The following is a 23,512-nucleotide window of genomic DNA, read 5'->3' as shown; positions in this document are numbered from 1 at the left end:
AACAGGGACTGGAGGAAATACTCAGTCAACGCAGCTCATTTTGGTGTGCGCACTTAAGGCTGATTTATGGTTCCGCGTTACACCAACGCAGAACCTACGGCGTAGGGTACGCGGCGACGGGCACCGTACGTTGCGCGTCGCCGCGTACCCTACGCCGTAGGCTACGCCGTCGATTTAACGCGGAACCATAATTCTGGTTCAAAGCCTGAATTACACGACACATTACGGTAAACGCATTTAAAGCTGAAGGGGCTGCTTTTACAATGATTATTTTGTGTGGGAAATTTACTAAAATATGGATTAAAACCGATTATATGACTGTAAACAGAAGTGTAAATAATATAAATCTTACCTTTATTTAGCTGTTGCTTTAATAATGGCTTACCGGCAGTATGTGTATAAAGCTCTTAGCAATATCATTTTTGACCACATGGGGGCAGCCTATCCCAAGAAGGTTTTATGTGTCAGCGCCCTGCAACTACCACCCACCCAACATTTGCTGAAGAGTGCTTATGTGCTTTTGACAGAGGTGTCAAAAGTATTCACATTCATTACTCAGGTAGAAGTATAGATACTAGAGTTTAAAAATTATCCTGTAGAAGTTGAAGTATCAACTCAAGTTTTTTACTCAAGTAAAAGTATAAAAGTACTGGTTTCAAAACTACCTAAAGTATAAAAGTAAAAGTAATGTAAGGGGGGAAAAAGCCATTAAGGACAAAAGCCATTGAAAATGAATGCATCTTAGTATAATGCAAATATTTTAAAGAACGATATATGTGTACTATTGAGCATTAACATGTGTTTCAGAGAGCAGAAGATATGATGACTAGTTGCCTATAAGTATTGTAATGGTGCAAAAACATACTTCAGAGGCATGTTATCATTTATCCTAACCTTTATTGGAATGTACATCCAAGTTTAGTTGCAGGAATCTGAGGGAACGGATGTAAGAACAAAACTGGACAAGAACATCTGTGCCACAACCAGAACCAAATTAACCAAATAGTTTTTTTTAAGGCCGAAATGAAATAGAGTAACGAGGCTGTTTTTAAAATGTAAGGAGTAAAAAGATAATTGCGTGAAAATGTAAGGAGTAAAGGTAAAAAGTCGTCTGAAAAATAATTACTCCAGTGAAGTATAGATAACCAAAATTTCTACTTAAGTAAGGTAACGAAGTTTTTGTACTTCGTTACTTGACACCTCTGGCTTTTGATGTCATTTTTTCAGTTTGAATTTTTATCTGTGAAAAGTGCCATAAACATAAAGTTTATTAATTTAGTGTGCAGTACCATCTTTGAAATGAGTGCAATGAGCAAATCCCCACTTATGTCATACACAGTTGGCTTGTCTGACTGAGTGTGTGCTAGGATGCCAATTTAATATTAATTTACATAAGTTCTTATCAAACTAGTCTAAACATGATCATATCAGGTGTCGCTACAGAAATTATGTAATGAATGTTGCCAAACAAGGAGCTCCACCAGGTCACTGGCCTGCTGGAAGTGAAGTTATACCCACCTGTTCTTGTGTGCTAACTTTAGTGGTATTGTAGCCTGATATAGTTCCCCACAGCAGATCACTATGTGGTGACTATCTCAAAACAAAAACATAATTAGGAATGTCCTTTACGCATATTCCAGTCCTATTAATTACGCTGTCCAGATGTCGTTTCTCTTTGGGTGACGTTCTCATTTATTGCACAGACTTAGTTCAGTAAAAAAGAAACTTGTATATCAAATGATGTTGCTGGCTTGAACACAAATCCTGGGTTATGGTAAGACCATGTGTCTTCACCACCGCTCTGCCCTGACTGGTGATAATCCCCAACCTTTAACACTTGTGAGTGGGCAGCTGCTGATTACCTGTGTGACTGACAGCATCACAGTGAGCCTTCGCTCCACTAATGGCAAAACAAATAAATAAAAACAAAACTAAACACATACACAACAATTAAACTATGAATTGTTTCCTACATGCTACAAATAATGGAATGGAACTATACGGGATAAGGGGGTGTGCATTACAGTGGGTCAGAGGCTACTTAAAGAACAGGAAACAATTTGTGAAGATGGGAGAAAATCATCACAATGTTTGGACATTGAGTGTGGAGTCCCCCAGGGGTCAGTGTTGGGTCCTAAACTATTTATCATCTATATTAATGACATATGACATAATGGCGTCCGTATTAATGGTGCCAGCGGTGTTAACCGGAGTCAAGTTCTCTCGTCTGATTATGTCTGACTTGGCAATTCTTTCTGATGTAAAATATCACAAATATTGAAATTCATACTATTTGCAGATGATACAAACATATTTTATTCTGGTGAGAATTTACAGCAACTTTTGGACAATTTTATTTCAGAATTTGGCAAAATCAAAAAATGGTTTGACAATACAAGTTATCATTAAACTTGAACAAAACAAAAATTATGGTATTTGGAAACAATCAAGCACAGGTACAGATTGAGGGCGTAAACATTGAAAGATTACATGAAACTAAATTTCTAGGGGTAATTATAGATGATAAGATTTGCTGGAAATCTCATATTAAATACATCCACAACAAAGTATCTAGAGGCATCTCAGTTCTGGCCAGAGCTAAGCAATTCCTGGATAATACTGTAAATCACTCTGAATTCTGTTCTGTTCCCTGGTTTTGCCTTATTTAAGTTACTGTTTAGAGGTTTGGGGAAATACATATAAAAGTTCACATGGGCAGCTAATTATATGTGTGTAAGTAGATACAGTATATACCGGTATATAGATATAGAGCAGATGTGTGTATAAATATATAGAAATACTCAACTATGTGTGTGTGTGTATGTATAGGTAATTGTGTGAGTACAGTGTGTGAGTATAATTATAGTAAAGTTAGTTATTATAAATACGTGTTAATAAATGATTAGTGAATGGGGGTAGGATTAAATAAGTTTACACTTCTTCCTACTCCTTTTTGCACATGTAATTAAGATATTAAGTGTTAAAGTATGAAATTCTTTGTTTTGTTGTTGTTTTTGTTTGCTTTGTTTTGTTATCATCTCTTTAATTGTTGTCTTTTACATGTACAAAATAAAAATCAAATCAAATCAAATCAAATACAGGGAGAACCAGGTTGCGCCGCTGGGCCATCTTTGTATGGAGGACCAGACCACTTCAATGGTAATTGGAGCATTTTTATCTTGAGTAATTAATTGGGAAATAAAATGTAAAAGATGTTACTAAATTGTTTTTGCAAATTCCATAAATGAATTGTCTATTTTTTTCTTTTTGGGTGTTTTGATGAGAATTTCAAAAAATAAGAACAAATTCACTTAACCTTAAATGTCTATCTCCCAGAGACACGTTAGTAAGTATGAATCCAACTACAGTCTATTTGATAGACCTATGAAACCCATAAACAGATTGTGGCAGTGTTCAAGGTAGTTTTTGACCAAATTTCATTGATGCAAGAGCAAGAAAGTATGAAAGGGCCATGAAAATGTCTTCCTACATAATTTCCAAATTGAAAATTGCATAATGCAGTCAAGTTTCCAAAGGCTTGCAAAAAGAATACATTTACTTTTATTTATTTATCTATTTTACAGTTTTTGTAAATGGTATGCATTTTTATTTATCTATCACTTCAGATAATACCGTGTTATGACTAATTGGTGGTGAATGAACTGATTGAACTTTCTTTACACGCACTTTAGGTTTGTTTTGTTGTCTGCTTATTGTGGGATGTTGTTTTCCCGTGGTTTGTATGACATGTAATTAAAAGTGCGGTTTAACTTGCCACAAGAAACGTTATTCTCTGTGGTTCAAAACACACGGAGCCCACACACCTGTGTCTATTTAATACTTGATTGTGTGAAGTCACCAAGGTGATTACTGCCCCCTTGTGGCTTGGTATATTAGTAACACCAATAATAGTGTAACGAACTGAGTTGAATGTTAAACTGTTCTGTTCTGTTTAGTAAGTGTTGTGCCTCAGGGGCCTAGTTAGTTACCGTGGTTACGGGCATAGACATGATTGATATAATATATATATTTGTATTATAAATATTATTATATTTATTCTGTATTATTATATTATTATTGCCTAAAAACAATATATACCCCCCCTCACAAAAATAAGAAAAATAGAGAAACATCTCCTCTCATCAACAAAACATGTTTAAAAATGTTCAAGTAACAAAATAACATTTGAACCATTTTTCAGACAATAAATAATATTTGAACCATTTTTCAGACAATAAAATAACATTTGAACCATTTTTCATACAAAATAACATTTGAACCATTTTTCAGACAACAAATAATTAATTAATTATTAATTATTTTTGTCCGACTACGATTACAGTGTTTCTATGGCAACGACCCAAACATTGAGTAAGAGCCCTTACTACAACACGCTCCCGGACCGGTACCAGTATACTTTGGTGAGAAGATAATGTTACTAAAAAGTGTTTAAAATTCGGTAAGCAGCTGTGTTGTGGTTCCAGACACAGAATTTCACATTTGTTGTTTCTGTTGTGGCAGTGATGCCGACGACGAAACCGTCCCGAGGGAAGCGGGTGAAAGGCGGGTAAGAGCAGCCCTGCGCTTGTTCTGCGCATGCATTTAACCAAAACTAAACAACTAAACGCGTTGTATTATTTTCGTGCCAGGAAAGGAAAGAAAGGAAGCAAACAGGAGTTCAAAGCGAGCACGGATCAGGATGTGAAGACGCCCAGGGTGGACTCCGTCACCTGGGAGCTGAGGTTGAGCAGCACCAACCAGGATCTGTCCGCCTGCCAGAGAGCCCACTGTGATCTGATCCGAGTCAGCGAGTACCTGAGCCATCAGCTGGACACCGTGGAGAGAGACACCACCGGTGCAAGGAGCTACTGGGAGAGAGAAGCTGCAGACAAGGAGAGGGAGGTAATGTCTGTTTATATGGAGGTAGATTTGTGTCTTCATTATTCAATAAAAAAAAGATTGCTTCAATCAAAAAATATATTTTCAATTTTAAAAAAATCACTTCAATAAAAAAAAATCATTTCAATTAAAGAAAAAAAGTGTTTGAATGCAAAAAAATAGCAACTTTTTTGATTGAAGAAGTGTTTTTTGTGTTTATTAATAATAATAATAATAATAATAATAATAATAATAATAATAATAATGAATTTAATTTATAATGCACTTTCCATTCGGTGAATCTCAAAGTGCTACAAGAAAAAGGTCAAAAAAGTTATAAGATAAAAAATAAATACATTTGGCAGATCATTGATCATAGCTGGCGTATGATTTGCTGAAAAGGTGGGTTTTAAGTCCTCTCTTAAAAGAGTCAATTGACTGTGGTTCTCTCAGGTGGGCGGGGAGGGCGTTCCACAGTTTAGGGGAAACAGAGCAGAAGGCCCGGTCTCCCATAGTGACCAGTTTAAGTCTTGATGGGTTTGAGGAGGTTGTTCTTATTTGCTGAATGGGTGCGGGTGGGGGGCTGAGTATGGATCAGCTCCTTGAGGTAAGGAGCTGATCCATACTTTGGACCATATTATGGGTAGGACATTTGTGCCTTTATCACTTAATCAAAAAAGAAGTTGCTTCAAAAAGAAAAAAACATTTTCAATAAAAGAAAATCACTTCAATAAAAAAAAAAATTTCCAATCAAAGAAAAAAAGTGTTTGAATGCAAAAAAATATTTGAGACCCAAAAAATTGCATTTGAACACTTTTTTTTTGGATTTTAAATATTTTTTTCTTTTTGAAGCAACTTCTTTTTTGATTAAATGATAAAGACATAAATGGCTACCCATAATATGGCCCAAAAACAAAAAACCCTACTTCAATCAAAAAAGTTGCTTCAAGCTAAAAAAACTTCACAAAGAAACATTTCCAATCAAAGAAAAACAATGTGTTCAAATGCATTTTTTGAGTCTCAAATAATTTTTTGCATTCAAACACTTTTTTTCTTTGATTGAAATCATTTTTTTGATCGAAGTGATTTTTTTTTAAATTGAAAATATATTTTTTGATTGAAGCCATTTTTTTATTGAATAATTAAGACACAAATCTACCTCCATAGTCTACAAGGCTTAATAATGTAGAATATAACTAAAACAGCTTCTAACAAACCGTTGCTCTTCACAGATTGGTACGCTGGAGGAAAAACTCAAAAAACAAGCAGAACTTGCACTTGAAGAGAAGAACAAACTGGTGAGTTTGAAGAAATGCAACTTGAGGTGTAATTTAGTGAGCCAACAAAACACAAACTGTTGAAACGACTGGAAACGAGGCGTGTGATAAACAAATAAAATAGAAAAAAAAAATGGTATGTTCTACTTGCTTAAGATATGTTTAGATATCTATGTGGATATGTATGTAGTATATATTATATGTTGAGATGGATAGTTATAATTATGTAATTTATGTTATATATTTATTATGTATGTAGCATATATATATTTATAGGGATATTTATGTAGTTTATATAGTGTATATTTATATAGATTTATATAATATTTGTATGTTCTATATATTGATATAATATTTATGTAATATTTATATTTTCTATATACTTATATGGATAATTATGTAGTAATAGGCATGTTTACGTAGTATTTATATAGACTATATTTATATGGATATTGTGTAGATATAATAATAGCAATAATGTAAAGGGGTAGGAACTAGGAAAAAGTGTAAACTTCTTCCTTCTCCTTTTTCAAACCTATGTGCATATGAAGATGTTACTGTTTATTTTTATTTTGTATATACATGTTCGAAATAAATGCATTCATGCATTCAAAGTAACATATTCAAGATTCACGTAAACATACACAACTTAAGACTGTTCAAGTTTATTTATAAAGTGTCAGGGTGCGGATGGAGTAGGACCCAGATGCAGGAGTTCCAAAAATAGTGATTTATTGTACTTAAATCAAAGAAAAGTGCTGCTTAGCAGGATTCCAAAACACAAGAGCCTAAACTTAAGCCAAAAAAACAAAACATGGAATGACACATGGAGGTAGAAACATTACGGACAATACGGAACAAGGGGAAAACAAGACCAGATATACACAGAAGGGTTAAAGGGATGTATATACTTGCCGTTCAGAACGCGTACGCGCGACGCAGGATACGTGACACAGGTGTGGACAATCAGGGCAGATGGGACACAGGGAAGTCAAGACAGAACTCAAACACAAAGACACAGGCTGCGTCAGAAAATATACATACTTCCACCCTAATGCAAGAACAGTATGTGTGTTATGGCTACTCTTGCATTCAATAAAAAATGTTTAAATAGCAAAGTAGTCTGAGGAGGAGGTTTATGACTCGCTAAATGGATTAAGCACTCGCGGAGATCAGATTCAAAAAACTTAGAATTTATTTTCTCAACTTAAATATTCTCCGTGGTTGACTTTACAATAATCACAAAAACCAGAACTTAATTAGCGGTAGAAAAACTGTCTCACTCCTCACTCCTTCAATACAAAAACCAGAGCCAGCGCACCCGGCTGAACCTCTCCTTAATCACAGCAGGAGGGCGGTCCGACCCGGAGGAGGAGGACGTGAGCAGCAGAAAACAATAACAATAACAATCCATTCACCATTTTCAATAATCAGTCAACCTTATCACCAGTACCACTTGGAGGCACCACCTTCACAAAATACAAACAATACGAATATGGCTCCAACATCCCGGCCCCTAATTGCGGGCTTTAGCAAGACAATTACATAAATAATATTCAAAGGAGCCAAAATAGAACAATTACATAATGTACAAGTATGTTACTTGACCATTAGTCCAATCAAATTCCATAGGAAAAAGTCTGTTGTGGAGGCTGTACAACTGTAGCTCCCCTCAGTTCATCATGCTGCCTCCATTAGAAGACAGAGCTTATCTATAGGTTGTTGAACTGTGTTTTCTTCTAGACCCTGTATCATCTTTGGCCATATCCTTTGAATCCTCTGAAACTTCTTATCGGTCTTCAGTAGGGTCTTCGCCTCCTCTTTGGGTCTTGTTTTTGACTTTTCTGGTATTTTTCCCTTTTCTGTCAGCTTAACCTTTTTGGGTTCTTTGTCCATGTCAGGGGTTGACTTGTGTAACCTTTGGCTATTTGGGTCAATTTTAGTATTTTCCTTCTCACTGTCTGTTTTAGATTTGGGTTTGTCCTTCCCCTTGTTCTTCTCAGTTTTGACACTTTCCACAGACCCTCCCTTCATCTTCTTGGCATCTTTCGAGCCTCCCTCTTCGGCCGACCCTTCTGTTACCTTCCCCTCTCTTGTATTTCGAGCCGTTTTTTTTTCACTTTTGATCTTAGCTTTCTTCTCGCCTTTTTCTTCAGACGACACTTTCACAGCTGCGCTTTCTTTGTGCTGAGATTCATCGGCCTGATGTTCAGATTTCTTCTCCTGCTTCAGTTTGAGCTTGGTGCGATCATCAGGCAGGCTGCGGTCCTTGTCCCTGCGCTCTTTGGAATGAGGTTCTTTACGAGACAAGCGGTTAAATTTCCCAACTGAGCGTTGTTTGAGAGCCTCTCGGGAGCCCTGCTCCAGCTCCAGGATGAAGCAGTGCGTGCAGTTTTTGTCTGGAAGCTTCTTTGTGTCACAGGAATTTTCTGATATGCTTCCACTCGTCTTTCTGTGCCTCTCATCAGATGATGCAGATTCTGACAAGTTACTCGCGAGTTTGGGCTGAAGGGTCTTTGAGATTTTTGCATCTGTTTTCTTATATAGACCTCCTTTATCTCGAAAAGGTAGTGGTGGATGATAGTGGCCATCTTTAATAAATGCTGAGTTTGAGGCAATCTCTGTGAAACATTTATCCTCAACTGACATCTCATTTTTCTCTTCATATATGTTCTCAGAGAAATCCTGGTTATATTGTCGGATGAGGAGGTCCTTCAGCTCCATTACAGAGATCCTGTTAGCTGATGCTGCAATGGGCCCAACATGTTCTGCAGTACTCTCAACACTGAGTGGTCCAGTTACCACCCATCCCAATATGGTTTTGACTGCATACGGACCATTCCTTTGACTGTTTATTATATTCCACGGCTCCATTGCCTGAGGAACATCAGTCCCAATGAGAAGTTCAATGTCTGCATCAATCTCCTGTAATTGGACACCACTAAGATGTGGCCACCTCTTCAAATCAGTCTCTGTGAGAATGTTTTCTTTTAAGACAGGGATCTTGTCCTGTGTGTAAACCTTTGGTAGGTTCAGATATATGCAGCCTTCCAAGTCTCCCACCTCTAGTCCTCTGACCTCATAGGTCCCTACAGGCTTTTCCTGTCCCATGGTTCGCAAAAGAATTTCTGTCTTGCGTCCTTTCACATTTAGTCGGTTCATTAATTTCTCCGTGCAAAATGTTGCTGTGCTGCCCGGATCGAGAAAGGCATAGGTCTGGATGTACCTGCTCCCTTTTCCCACCTTGATTCTGACTGGAACAATCGCAAGTGCACAGTCTTTCCCGGCCCCAGTAGCATCACATGCTGAAACAAGAGCACTGCTTATGGGGGTTTCTTCTGTCTCAGCAGTGGCTTTCGGTTGATCTTCCTGCTTTGGGTCTTTTTCACGGGGAATGTGAAGTACAGTAGGATGTTTCATTTGACAGACCTGACACATTAATCTTTTTCTACAATTTCTGCTTAGGTGACCTTTCAGCAGACAACCAAAACAATATCCATGACTCCTTAAGTATTCAACCTTGATGTCATGTGACTGTGTTTTGAATTGTGAGCAGTCGGTAAGAGCATGTTTCCCATGACAGAATCCACATAAAGGGATACTAGCACTGCTTGTGGTCTGTACACGTTGTAGTGGGACAGATGAAGATTTTACAGCGTATTCTGCTTTCTCCATATTCACAGCTACTGAAGTAGCAAAGCTGCTGGTTCTGCTTCTTATCGCCATGGGTTCACCTTTGCTTCTTGGGAGAGGCCTTTTGGTTATTATTTGGTCCTGAATGTCACCAAACAAGGGATCCAAAAGCATCTTGGCTTGCTTTTCCACAAAATCCACCAAATGTTGAAATTTGATTCTCCTGCCAGTTTTCTGTTGTGTCTCAAAGGCTGTGGTTCGCCACCTTTCCCGGAGTTTGTACGGTAGTTTGGATGCAATTATCCTTAGATTTGATGGGATATCAAGTTCCTCCAAATACTCTAAATCCTGCATTACATTACAGCATCCTCTCAAATACATTGCATATGCATGCAACATTTTCCCATCCTCAGCTTTTATCGCTGTCCAATTCATGGCTTTTTCCAAGTAAGCCCCAGATATCTTCATCTCATTTCCAAAGTGTTCTTTTAAGAGGCGTCTCGCTTCACTATAGCCCCTACTCCCCTCCATGTGCAAACAGCTACGGATTAAGTTTCTTGGCAAACCAGCGGTGAACTGCTCGAGATAGTAGAGTCTGTCTTGATTATTCTTAGTCTTGTCTTCAATCAGGTGTTCAAATGCATGGATAAAAGACTGATACTCCAGCGGGTTACCATCAAACACAGAAATCTCTCTTGCAGGTAGTAGAGACAGTTTTTGCTGTGAGACAATGAGTTCTGCTATGTCACTTTGTCTTTGAATAACCACACCCATGTTACCATGAGGAGCATTAATATTGACATTTTCTTGTGCAGGGTGATTTATTATTTGAGTATGGCTTGCACTGTGTTTTTTAGTAGCATTCTTGCTTTGAGGTTTGTTTCGATCCTCTTGTGTGTTGGTGCTCCTTGTAGATGGAGGTCTGTGGAGACTTAGGATGGTTTGGTGAAGTGGGGTTTTGGGTATTGCACCTAACTGCACAAAGTCCACATATTTCTCCACAGATTCTGGTTCAGGATGGGAGTCATAATACTCAGTCATGCCATCACCCGGAGCTTCCTGAGCCCCATCGTCACTTTCATGAGGTGAATCACTTTGGAGGATTTCTATTTTAGCAGTTGATGCTGCGAGGTCTGCTTCCAACTCCATTTGCTCCATCTTTGCTTTCAGTTTCATTTCCTCCAGTTGCAAGGTGTGTTTTTCTTTCAATGCAGATGCTCGAGCCCTCGCAGCAGCCTGTTCTGCTTTGGCCTTTTTTAACTCTAAGGAGACTGAGGATGATCTAGAGGCTTTTGATCCAGTGGTAGACTTTGATTTGTGAGATACATTTGATATGCTGTCCAGTGGTCCTACTTTTGATTGTGCAATTTCTCTTTTCCATGTTTCAACATCCTTCAAAAAATAATTCAGGTTAGTTATTCTGGGTTCATACCAGTCATAATAATCATTTTCCTTTTCCTCTTCTGATAAGAGCTCTTGCACAGATTTGTGAGCAATTTTAAATTCATCCACAGCTCCTTTAAACACTTCAAATGCATCATTGACTTTATCAATATTTCTTTCATCAGTCATCAAAGCCTTTATTTCATTTAACCTTCTCGTGCATGCTCCCAATCTGCCTCTGCGGGAAGCGATGCATGATTTCAACATGTCCTCAGCCTCAGCTGCGGTCTCAGATGTGCTGGACATCATTCCAGGTAATCACAAAAGTTCTTTTAATCGCCGCTTATTTAATCCTTCAGTTCATCCATGAACATCCATCCAACATCTTGCTTTATTGCAATCCACATCCACAATCCACAACTTTTCCTCCCGTAGTGTTCCTTTAGAGCGCAGCGGCGCTTTCATTCATAAAGTCAATCAGCTGATTTTACTCACGGCTCGCCGGCCCGTCCTTCAAGAGTGATCGGCTGGATTCACCGACTCTCCGTTCTCCTTCGAGTCTTTAGTGGAGTTTTTCTACTTGTTATGGCTACTCTTGCATTCAATAAAAAATGTTTAAATAGCAAAGTAGTCTGAGGAGGAGGTTTATGACTCGCTAAATGGATTAAGCACTCGCGGAGATCAGATTCAAAAAACTTAGAATTTATTTTCTCAACTTAAATATTCTCCGTGGTTGACTTTACAATAATCACAAAAACCAGAACTTAATTAGCGGTAGAAAAACTGTCTCACTCCTCACTCCTTCAATACAAAAACCAGAGCCAGCGCACCCGGCTGAACCTCTCCTTAATCACAGCAGGAGGGCGGTCCGACCCGGAGGAGGAGGACGTGAGCAGCAGAAAACAATAACAATAACAATCCATTCACCATTTTCAATAATCAGTCAACCTTATCACCAGTACCACTTGGAGGCACCACCTTCACAAAATACAAACTATACGAATATGGCTCCAACAATGTGAGATTTTTTAGTGCGTCCGAAACATTAGTACGTACTCAATAGTATTTTCTATCCATACTCATTCCGTAGACATTTATTAGTATGGATTGATGGACACTAGCTAAGCAGAAACTTCCCACAATGCAATGCAGCAGTGTTTGGTTGCTACGTGATATGTATATGTCATAAGTATAATATTAAGTATAATAATATTATTATATAATATTAATATTATAATATTCGTATATAATAATATTATATAATATCATCTTGTTTCGGCCAGGATAAACGGGAAAGAGCGGAGCGGTGCTGCTACAGTACAACGTCAAACAAAAAACACATAAATGAAATACAACAATGGCGAGTTAAAAGCTAGTGAGTAAAAATGAGTTTTAAGATGACATTTAAAAACAGCCATAGAAGAAGCCAGGCGTATGTGCAGTAGCAGCTCATTCCAGAGTTTGGGGCAGTTACTGCAAAAGCCCGGTCACCCCTGATCTTTAGCCTGGAAGATGAAGTTACATTCAGTGTCCTTAAACTTACAAGCAGGAAGCAATAAATGCAACACAATGTCTTTTTGTGTCTGTAACTTGCCTTCCTACATACAGTATGTCCTTTCCAATAATTTAGACACACGTCCTTGTTTTCATGAGGTTTTAGCTTTATGTTTGTCCACATGTCTCCGTCTCAAGGCCTGCAGACCAAATCCAGTAACCTGATTTTATCTGGGCCATGAGAACTTGCAAAGACAGGACTTAAATTGTAATAAATGCTATATTCTATATAGTTTCAGAGCCATACGTTGACTATAATTACGTGTCCCGTGATACATTTCAATTTGATTACTTGATCCAAGGTGACATCTACACACTTGATGTCAGTATCTAAAACTAAGACAATACAACAGTTGTGGGACTGAGTGATGGGATGTGAACAATGAACCATGAAAAGAATCGTTTATGCAGAGGGAATGTAATTTAGCAAGAGATGAGAAGCAAAAACGAGTTTCAGTTTATTGGAAACAAGCAGTTTTTTTTTTTACGTTGCCGGATTATGATCATTTCCAATCACATTATTTAATTCTTGGTATCTCAAGAGTAGCTTTGCACCCAGAATATTTTAAAACGACTAATTATTTCATAAAAGAAAGACAGGCAATTAAAAAGAGAAACACATTGAGAAGTTGGCTCAGTTTGGCGTTTCATGACCTTATATGGAGATCCGGTACAATCTTAAGAGAGAGACAGCGATCTTGCAAAGTTAATCTATGGTACAGACCAATCTAGGACCAACGTCGTCTCTCCACTCACCACATTGATAGAATAGTACGGTAGGAGAAGCAGCGAAGAGCAAAATCCGGATTTGCAGAAGATCGTAGTTTGAAATTTGCTTCTTCTGATTGGGTTTATTTTTCTGTAAGTGAAAATGACCAATAACATGTGATCTGTTATCTATTTTAACACCTGTTATAAAGGCAGATACACATCGAGGGCCGAAGAACATAACCTCCTATCTGAAAATGTCACTTTTTTGGGAAAACACAAAAAACTGTGTTTGCTATTTTGTTTTAAGGATACCTATATGGGTGGAAATAGAGTACAGACAGGCTGATTAGGTGCAGCCCACCTTGTGATGTCATCTAAAGTGAAAAACACCATTCAGACAATTTTGCAGATAGGAGGTTATGTTCTTCGGCCTTCGACATGTTTTGTTTTTTGACTCCCAGTGCTCTCGTACAATTATCTACTTGTGCTGTTTCAGTGTGGACAGAGGCAACAGTCTCAGGAGATATCTCTCATTTCATGCTTTAGTAATGTTGTTACAGCCTCTTTGTTACAGCCTCTTTTGTCCCGCAAGTTTGTCACAAGTTTGTTTAGTTTTTAGAATTTTTGCTCTGACTGGCAACTCCACAGTGACACTTAAATGTATTGTGACATGAAAAACACATTTTTCTTGATTTTTTGTGTTTTGTTGGGTGTCTTGACATCAATTACACCCAAAAAACAACAAACTTTTAACATTCAGTGTATTGTGTGCTTTCTGGGATTTTCCGCATAACTGTGCAAAAACGGCGCACCTGGTTTGGTGGCGGGCCGTGACGTCAGGGCCCGCTAAATCACCGCCCCCTCCACCCAGCTCCCTGCCTCCTCTCCTCTCCAGTGCGCCATAAAGGCTGATTTATGGTTCCGCGTTACACCGACGCAGAGCTTACGGCGTAGGGTTACGCGGCGACGCGCTCGGGTGTTTAGAGCCTCTTTTGTTCTAATCACCGGAGGAAAACTGCTAAGAAGACCCGCGGCCACTGACTGGACTTAAGATAAGGGGACACTGCTGCTTGCATGCCTTTATTTTTATGATTGTTTGCTCTGGTTCGCCCTCCTGCTTTTCCGTGCATGCTTCGCCTGTCGCTCCTGGCTTAACTCTCCGACGCCGCTGTGAGCGTATGGCTGGAGGAGGAGGAGGTTGGGAGGAGGAGCGGGGCAATGATTGACAGGAAAGGGGGGAAAGGAAGCGTTTTTCACGGGGCAAAAAAACACTGTAATAAAAAGCCAGGAATAGAGTACTAGAGTGAAGTTTTTCTTGTTACACTCTTTTAGACACATTTGAGGGATGTTGGCCAAGACTTTTAATAGTGTTAAAAGCTAAAAATGATGTCACAATACCTTTAACAAGTCTCATCAATGATTACTCGCAGAACAGTGTTTCTGCATTTGAAACTTTTTTTTTGTACCAGGTTTACTAAAAATGTATTGTTTCATTGCGTGGATGCGTTTTTCATGCATATAATATTTGAAGTAATTTTTGTTCTGTTGATGATATCTGTGAAGGTCAGTGAGAAATACCTGATCCAGAATGAAGTGAAGAAAATGAAGGAGAGGGAAGCCCAAATGGAGCAGGAACTAAATGATGTGAGGAAAATCATCAGAGAGAAAAAAAAGAGACCAGTGTTTGTGAGGATGAAAAAATAAATCATGTTCTTTTTTTTCCTTTTTTAGATTAGAGTAAGTCAGGAAAATGCTGACAAGGATCACAGCGAAAATCTAATCAAACTGGAGAACAAGTTCTCTGAGGAGAAGGTATTGGGTCGGAAACCCGCAATTGTCCCATGATGGAAGACTATTTTGTCTAATAGTCCAAAAAAATGACACTATTTTAAAATATATTGTCAGATAGAGCTGGTGTATTCTTAATGAGAATATGAGAAAAGGGATATTTGTAAAAAGGAATCTTAGATTTCCCCAGGTGGGAGAGTGCAATCATCTAAATTTCTTTGCAGATATGTCTGGAGAGGGAAGCACTGGAACAATACAATCAACAGATAGCGCTGTTAAAGCAGGAACACTGTGAAGCCTTTGCGTGAGTGTGTTTAACGTTGCTCATCTTAAATGTTCATGGTTATAAATGTATGTAATCAGATCACATACAGTATGTGATCATTCGCTCATATGTGAAATCCAGTTGACTCAGTTTTCCCTGTAAAATCTATCAAAGCTAAAAGAAAAAATGTGTGATATACCACCAAGTTTCTTGTTAATTTTCTTTGAGCACCGCCCCATGAAGGTTGAAGAAAATCAGGACTCATAAAGCCGTGTTTATAATTAGAGACAAGTTTCAAGTGGTTGTTTTGCCTTGTCAACTCTTTAGGCAGTTGGAAAGAGCCTTCCAAACAGAGTATGATGTCCAAAGCAGCAATCTGAAAAATTCCATAACGAAGAAAAAAGACCTGGAGAAATTGATACGCTCAGTGTTTAGTGAAAACATCATACTGGGACGACAGAAGGTATGCTGGAACCACAGCGCAGCAGAAATGAATACAATTATTAAGCACCGTTCCTGGATAGAGTACATTTATCTTCACAATGTGTAATTAAATGCTTATCAGATCTGTGAGGGATATTTTTTTCCTCTTTTGTGTACTTGTGATGTCCCTGGATTAATTTTCCAGTGGAACTTCAGTCTCATCAGTTTTACTGTTTTGCTCGTATGCTTTCTCACTCAGAAAATGCTCGAGTCAACGGTAAAGAACAAAGCCACTGAGATAAAGGTGAAAAATCAAAATATTTCTGAACTTATGGCCAAGGTTGGTTCTATGGAGAAAACCTTGGAACAAGAGGATGTGAAACTTGAGCAGATGGACAAGAAGAAGATCCATCTGGTTTCCATTCAGGACAGCCAGCTAGAGATAGAGAAAATCCAGAAGGTTCTCACAGAGCAGGAGAAGGAAATGCAACATGTGAAGCAGCTGGTAAGCATCCTTGTAAAGAAACACAGAGAGATGGAGAAGTTCTTCCATGAGGCGCTGGATCACGTGAGGCAAGAGATCACCACCAAAAGCCTGAGATACAAAAAGGAGGCATTGCAGGATTATCGTAGAAGTTTTAGGGAAGCCACTGCAGGAACGACAAAGTTTCCACCCATCCGGACCTTCCGTGAAAGTCCTCACAGTACCAACTCCGTCTACTCAGACATGAAATCAGCTGCAAAATGGTAGTTCTCCATTACTTTTACTGCTGTGGTTGAATATGTGTTATTTTAATACCTCTTTATTTATTAAAGCTACTTCCAGCATATTTAAAAGTAGATTCTACTCATTGTAGTTCATCTTGCTGCTGTGTATTCTGGATAAGTACATGAACATCAACAGGTTGAGGGTTTGGATTTCTGTTGTTTGAAGGTCTCAGGTCCCAGACAGTGAAGTTCAGCTCTCAGATCTGACTTGGGAGCAGAAGGAACAAGTGCTGCAACTTATCTTTGCTACAATGAATGGAGAGAAGGAAAGGTAATAAAGCATCTTTGTAACTGTAATTAGTCCTGGCAGTAACCCCTCCTGGTTGCCTAAAATGGACTTAAATTACTGTGAAGAGCAATGGCCAGTGACACTGTACAGATAGTCCCATCTGACCACTTGTGATTAGAAAACAGCTGTCACATGATTTTCAGGAAGGAGTATGTTCAGCATCTAGATGTGTGACATAAGGCAGGCAAGACGACAAGTACCTTCAGATTTGCAGTAGAAAGAGTGCAGAACAAGAGTAGAATATTTTGGCAAGTGAAGAAAGTAATTTATCATCATCCAAATCTGTGTGTGTTGTGTTGACCCAGATTAACCATTTAGGAGTCCTGTAGACCTGAGTGAAAAGACAGCAACCTGCTATTAAACATGTTTTTCACTGTGATGTCTTGTATTTAACTACAACTCTGCTTGTTTCCCGGCAGGAAGCTGTACAAAGATGTGGCCTTGTGCACTTGCTCTAAGAGGTAAAAGCACTTTAATAACAACGACGCAAAAACAAATGCATAGAAACAAATATGTCACCTCACCTGTGAAGTTTAGAATTCTGTGCAGATTTACTAGCTCTCCATCTTACATGTTTGGCTGAAAAAGAAAAGTGGTTGCTTCAAAAACGCCTGTGCCATATTATGTATTAGTACTGTTGTATTGTAGAATTGCACAATGATGATTGTGTTCCTGTTTAGAGAGGAGCGCGTCCCGGGGACCGTCAGCCGCCGCTCGCCTGAGGCCATTTTTTGTTCAACCCCAAACATCTGAGTCAGCAACATCATTTGATATACTTTTCTTTTTTCTGAACTAAGTCTGTGCAATAAATGAGAACGTCACCTAAAGAGAAACGATGTCTCCACAGTGTAATTAATAGGACTATTACTATAAAGTTCAGTAACTACTACCAGATACTATATTTTTTCGTGTTCTTCAACAGTTCAGTTATCTTTGAATTTTTTGTGTTCTATGTTTAGTCTAAAAAATTATATATTTCTCATTTCTGTAAATGCAAGGGTTCTAAGAAACATGACAAAAAGAAAAAGCTTTTTTTTAATCTGTAAAGGGAAAAATGCAAATATTGTTTTTCTTCAAGAAATTCACTCCAAGAGTGAGGATACTTTATTTTGGTCTAAAAGATGGGGAGATAATGCCTTCTTCAGCCATGGCACTTCAAGGTCAGCAGGAGTCGCCATCCTCCTAAAAAACTTCAAAGGTCAGGTTATCTCCCACAAGGCAGATGAAAATGGTCACTGGTTGATTCTTCATAAACATATTCAACAAAAGATTCGGTCGTGCACGGGTTGTTGTTGAAAATCCTTTTGGCAGACGACGGAGGTGGCATTGCCTCCTGAAAAGGAATGATGCTGATATCCAGCTAATCAAAACTATGGTGCTGGCATCTGGGGCTCTCCATACGTTTGACACACACTTGCACACAGTGCTGATGCTGACTCCAAAAAGGTGTCCAATGCTCCGATACTCGAGCTGGTGGCAAGCTTCCAGAGTGCAAAATCTTCTTTTAGTCATAGTCCTTTCATTCAGACCCACAAAACTTTCAGGCCTGGTGCTGGTAGGAGCTGCCTGTAGCAGTATCGACACTCATAACCTGCACGTAACTTGATGGCCACTAGATGGAAGTGTTGCGCTATAAGTGATCACCATGTTCTTTGTTTATTATGTGAAGAAATTGCAGCAGTTTTATGTCTTTATTTTGCTTTTTCTCATAACACATTGCGCATTAAATAGCGTTGTGACGACAACCTAAATTACTTATGGAGGTAGTAGTGTTCAGTCTGGTTTCTGTTTAGTTTATACAGAATCACACATAAGTTTTATATTGTTGCTCTGGGGTATTTTGACCAAAGTCACACGACTCATTACATCCTCAAAAAAACTATAATCTATAGTCCATAATCAATAGAAGAAGAGGACGTTATATCTTAATTCATTGAGAAGAATACTTTATCTTGTAATTATATCTTATTTATATTATATCTTATTATAGTATTATTACTATAATGTTATTATATATCTTATTATATTATTATCTTATTATATTCTTCTTATATCTATATATTTATATCTTGTAATAATTATATATATTATTATATATATGTTTTACTTTTTTACTTTTTACTTTTTTACCCCCTTCCCAGCATGAGCGTGTGTCTGTGTTAAGTGTACTGCTGCTAACACGTGAGTTTCCTCATTGAGGAAGTAATAAAGGACTATCTTATCTTATCTTATCTTATCTTATCTACCTTAAAGGTTGCTCATTAAATACAACACCTTGAGGGGGGGGTCAGGTTTCCTCTCCAGCTATCCACTGACCAATCAAATGTAAATACGGAAAGCAAAGCTCTCCTGTGAAGCCGCTCCCACTCATCCTTCCTAATAAAAGTTGAACACCATCACCGGATCTACATTACAGGTTAATATCAACATCAGCCGATCTCATATAGACATTGGACGTTGATATGGAAGATATATGTAAGTATAGGCTATATATATGATATTTTCTTTGATAATTTTGAGTGATACTTCAACTGTATCAGCTTTGGGGAAATATGTATAAATGTCTTATTCTCGCATCATTAACAGGCAAGGCTTTCGTCGTGGGAGGTAGGGCATCATGTGAAACATGACACAGCATAACACACTGCATCCCGTATACGAATAATCAAATTCTCAGAGTTTAGAGAATAGTTTAGGTCTGCAAATGTTACCTGGGCTCTGTTCTTGTGCAGGAGGTGTGCTTCTGACTCCTGCTTTTCTGGCTGCTCTGGGTCCTGCTCTGGCTGCGCTGGGTAAGTTTCACCTCCACCGGGATAGCAGGCGAGTCTGTTGCTGCCAAAATGATGTTGGCTTACACTGTTGCTAATGGAGGAGGGGTTGCAGCTGGTGGTCTGGTAGCAACCTTGCAGTCAATTGGTAAACTTCAAAGTTTAGTTTTCATATTTTATCACAATGTTAATCCATTCTGTCAATGAAAAACAAGAATATTCAAATATTTTAGAAGAGTATTTAGAGTTGGCTGGCTGATCAAATCTCTCTGCAGGCATGGGCGGTTTGTCATGGTTCGGCACTGGGATGGCAGCAGTTGCTGGAAGTTCACTGGGATGGATGCTGTCAGCTCTTTGTAACCAGACTGCAACTCTGTAATTCATGATCAGCAGCATTGATATGCACCATATTATAACTTCTTCCGACTAACTACAGTTACTGTTTTTATCCTTTGACAAATGATTTCATGATTAATACACACTCAGTATAAAGTGTGATATAGGGATTCAAATATGAATACATGACACATCTAAAATCACTGATATTACTATTTTTACTATCCTGTTATCTTAATAAAATGACTTATGCAGGTGTCAATTTATTGTTCTAAAGACAAACACGCATGTATATATGTATGTGTGTGTGTGTGTGTGTGTGTGTGTGTGTGTGTGTGTGTGTGTGTGTGTGTGTGTGTGTGTGTGTGTGTGTGTGTGTGTGTGTGTGTGTGTGTGTGTGTGTGTGTGTTTGTATGTGTGTATGAAGCAAAAATAAAATACATGCAACATGAAATAATATTTTTTGTGTCTTTAATATTTCAATTTAATTATTACAAACATTTTAAGTTAAAAGCTGCAGAGGGTTTCAGAAAATGAAAACACTAATGGATAAACAGGAATTAAAAAACTTTTTCTACAACGCTGATATTTTTTATGATTCATGTAAAGTGCAATAGTGTCAAAGACAATGTTTCCTTGCTATGATGAGATCAGCAGATAATAATATAAACCCTAAGCTTCAGCTCTTCTTATTCAACATCCTACTGAGGAGGATGAAGGGAGTGGCTGACCCTAACTTTCATGGCAAATGATAGTAGCTGCCACATCTGATCAGTGGAGGGCAGCAGAGTAGCCCTGGTCCGCAATCCTCTGGCCAAGTTTCGTTTCTCAGGAAACGACGCTATAAAGGCTCAGTCTCAGCTCCAGACTCTCATTCTTGGAGGCGAGGAACCATGGGACTTTGTAAGTACGCCTGAGCTGCTGTCAGCATGACTGCAGTCATATTCAGCTGACCTGCATCCTCTACAATTATGCTTTTAGAAAATGCTTGATCATGCCAGCTGAACTGCATTTAGATGACGCTTCTTTTTTTTATTATTGTATTTTCAGTGACATACATTGCCGTAGCTGCGGGAGCAGGTAAGAACACTACAGAAAAGCTCTGACTTACTTGTTTTTTTTTTTTGTTTGTTTTTTTAATTTTACTAATGGCAAATGTCTACATTTGTTAACTTTTTCTTTTCTTTAAAACATTTCCACATTGTTTTATTTTTAATAGGAGGAGCAGTAGCCATTGCTCCTTTAGTGCTGGGGGCTGTAGCAGTTGGGATGAAAGCTGGAGGAGGAGGAGTGGCAGCAGGGGGTGCGGTGGCTCCTCTGCAGGCAGCAGGTAAAACAGGAAATATATTGTGTGTATGTATGTATGTATATATATATATATATATATATATATATATATATATATATATATATATATATATATATATATATATATATATATATATATATATATATATATATATATATATATATATATATATATATATATATATATGTCTGTGTGTGTGTGTATATGTCTTGTACACAGCAGGATTTTTATATGCGCACCATATCTATCCATCTTGTGTGTGTCAGACTTTTATCTTATGTGCACATGAGTAAATAAATGTCACCAGTCAGAGATACAGGGCCCTGTACTTTGGAGATAGCTTAGATAAGCACCTCTGATACAGAAAAATACCACTTTTGCAGGGTGATTTGTAAACAGTCCCCTTTAAATAGCATGTTAACTTGCAGTGAATTATCAAGAGATCTTGTAGTGTCAGAATAGTTGAGTGCATATCAAAAGGGACCAGTTGGCTGGAGCTTGTGGCACACTTAAGAGCATTGTTGAAGAATAATGTAAAATCCAGTTTAGGAATCCGCTGTGGGGTTGAGAGTTTTATTCAGTAAGCCGGCGGTGGGCAGACCAGCACAGACCGTGTCTGAAGTTGGTATGCCGACCCAGAGTGGCTCGACGACAGGACTTTTATACAGTAAATTCAAAGCACAAAAGGCAGGAATCAACAGGCCAAGTGACAGATGAAAAGCAATTCACAGTCGGATGTGATCTGTGGCCAAATGTCACCATCAGGCATTTAGCATGACTGTCACTAAGTTCCAAATCACCCCATAGGGTGCTCTAGTGATTCAAGTCTGGGTTGAAGCTACTTGGAAGGTGTCATCTCTACAGGTGGGTAGGAAGCTGGAACTACTTCCAAGGTGTTGTCTCTGCAGGTGGTAGGAAGCTGACATTCAGGGTCGACCACGGTGCTGTCACAATGCCTCATCAGCATGAATACTGTGTATGTGATTAACAAGTGAAAAAATCAAACAGAGAGCTGAGAAAACAAATGATTTACGTGTTGTTTCCCTGCAGGTATGGCTGGTCTGGCAGGTGCTGCCTATGCAGCTGTGGCAGTGGCTAGAGGGGCTGTGAGTGGACTGGTGGCTGCTCTCATCTGAGACTCACATGACCAAGATCAAGAAGGAATAACACACGTGGAAAAAATGTTACAAGTTTCTTCCAGTTGGCAGACATACAATCAGTGAAATAGATGAGTTTACAAAGCCAACTACACTTTAATATTTGGTAAAAAAAATATGTTGTCAAATGAAGAATAACTTAAATAATAAAGTGGAAGTTGAAAGAAAAGTGCAAGTCTATTTGTGTGTTTCTGTCTGAAAATAAAAAAAGGAAATGTTAACTCAGTTCAAACACTCGTTAAAATTTACTAATGAAATAGGGGTGTGTGTGTGTGGGGGGGGGGGTCTCTCTGATGTTTCAGTTTTCACCTTTAGCCTCCTCACAGCTCAGACAAGAGAATACCCGACTCTGTGTCGCCATCTGCACGTTTTGAAACCTTGCAACCTTTTTGTCAAAATGGTAAATACAAACATCACTTTTGACACTTCCAGCATATACAAACAACTGCTTGCAGCCATTTTTTTTATATCATGTGCCAAATAATTAAAATGAGAAATATTACTAAGTAATCAGTATACACTACACTTAACATGTAGCTCATATTTATTTATTGAGTACTTCTGTAGTGGCCAAAAAGTTTGTTCCCAAACTCCTACACTACACTATTTTTCCTTCCTTATAACTAAAATTAATTATAAAAAGATCAGCGTTCATTATAAACTTCAACAAAAATACACAGCTGCAAAAACATACTACAATGCACGGTAGTACCCTTTCCAACTTTAAATGGGGAAAAAATATATCTAAGGACAGTCCACAAGTGAGTAATCTTGTCTTTGTGCTGGGTTGAGGCCAGGGCACTTCAATATCACAAGCTTTTCAGACAACAGAGGAAAACTCCCCTGGGCAGCTGCATCCGGCCTTGGCACGTGTCCTCACTAGTTTCACCACAGGTCTGTGACATGTTACTCTGGGGCTAAAGTGACATGCTGGCTTTCAAGGTGAACAGAAATCTAGTTCAAATGTGCTTCA

At 38.4% G+C, this 23,512-nt stretch overlaps 3 protein-coding genes across 3 annotated transcripts; all 3 read left to right on the top strand.

The window, feature by feature from the left end:
- Positions 1-3,101: 3,101 nt before the first annotated feature.
- Positions 3,102-7,555, top strand: LOC133462164 (basal body-orientation factor 1-like). The gene is made up of 6 exons (XM_061743305.1): positions 3,102-3,159; positions 4,343-4,421; positions 4,522-4,567; positions 4,650-4,902; positions 6,111-6,176; positions 7,466-7,555. The coding sequence occupies exons 3-6, from the start codon at positions 4,524-4,526 to the stop codon at positions 7,553-7,555; spliced, it is 453 nt and encodes a 150-aa protein (XP_061599289.1). The 5' UTR covers positions 3,102-3,159; positions 4,343-4,421; positions 4,522-4,523.
- A 7,429-nt stretch (positions 7,556-14,984) lies between these two features.
- On the top strand, positions 14,985-17,192 carry LOC133462163 (basal body-orientation factor 1-like). The gene is made up of 5 exons (XM_061743304.1): positions 14,985-15,080; positions 15,168-15,248; positions 15,449-15,528; positions 15,817-15,952; positions 16,172-17,192. Exons 1-5 carry the CDS (start codon positions 14,985-14,987, stop codon positions 16,661-16,663), a joined length of 885 nt encoding a protein of 294 aa, XP_061599288.1. The 3' UTR covers positions 16,664-17,192.
- A 3,771-nt stretch (positions 17,193-20,963) lies between these two features.
- LOC133461869 (interferon alpha-inducible protein 27-like protein 2B) lies at positions 20,964-22,689 on the top strand. The gene is made up of 4 exons (XM_061742837.1): positions 20,964-20,976; positions 21,124-21,153; positions 21,293-21,403; positions 22,433-22,689. Exons 1-4 carry the CDS (start codon positions 20,967-20,969, stop codon positions 22,516-22,518), a joined length of 237 nt encoding a protein of 78 aa, XP_061598821.1. The 5' UTR covers positions 20,964-20,966; the 3' UTR covers positions 22,519-22,689.
- Positions 22,690-23,512: the final 823 nt, after the last annotated feature.

This window comes from Cololabis saira, chromosome 16 (genome assembly GCF_033807715.1).
Source record: "Cololabis saira isolate AMF1-May2022 chromosome 16, fColSai1.1, whole genome shotgun sequence".
Classification (NCBI taxonomy): domain Eukaryota; kingdom Metazoa; phylum Chordata; class Actinopteri; order Beloniformes; family Belonidae; genus Cololabis; species Cololabis saira.
Note: the sequence above shows the minus strand (reverse complement) of the source record. Positions and strands in the feature narration are given on the sequence as shown.

What these genes read in the sequence shown, in the direction of transcription:
- LOC133462164 (XM_061743305.1), top strand. Translation starts at nt 4,524, where the DNA reads ATGCCGACGACGAAACCGTCCCGAGGGAAGCGGGTGAAAGGCGG. An exon ending in GGGAAGCGGGTGAAAGGCGG is followed by an intron (nt 4,568 to 4,649) that starts GTAAGAGCAGCC and finishes TTTTCGTGCCAG; the next exon opens with GAAAGGAAAGAAAGGAAGCA. An exon ending in TTGAAGAGAAGAACAAACTG is followed by an intron (nt 6,177 to 7,465) that starts GTGAGTTTGAAG and finishes TACAAAAACCAG; the next exon opens with AGCCAGCGCACCCGGCTGAA.
- LOC133462163 (XM_061743304.1), top strand. Translation starts at nt 14,985, where the DNA reads ATGATATCTGTGAAGGTCAGTGAGAAATACCTGATCCAGAATGAAGTG. An exon ending in TGGAGCAGGAACTAAATGAT is followed by an intron (nt 15,081 to 15,167) that starts GTGAGGAAAATC and finishes TTCCTTTTTTAG; the next exon opens with ATTAGAGTAAGTCAGGAAAA. An exon ending in ACAAGTTCTCTGAGGAGAAG is followed by an intron (nt 15,249 to 15,448) that starts GTATTGGGTCGG and finishes ATTTCTTTGCAG; the next exon opens with ATATGTCTGGAGAGGGAAGC.
- LOC133461869 (XM_061742837.1), top strand. An exon ending in TGCCGTAGCTGCGGGAGCAG is followed by an intron (nt 21,154 to 21,292) that starts GTAAGAACACTA and finishes TATTTTTAATAG; the next exon opens with GAGGAGCAGTAGCCATTGCT. An exon ending in GGCTCCTCTGCAGGCAGCAG is followed by an intron (nt 21,404 to 22,432) that starts GTAAAACAGGAA and finishes GTTTCCCTGCAG; the next exon opens with GTATGGCTGGTCTGGCAGGT.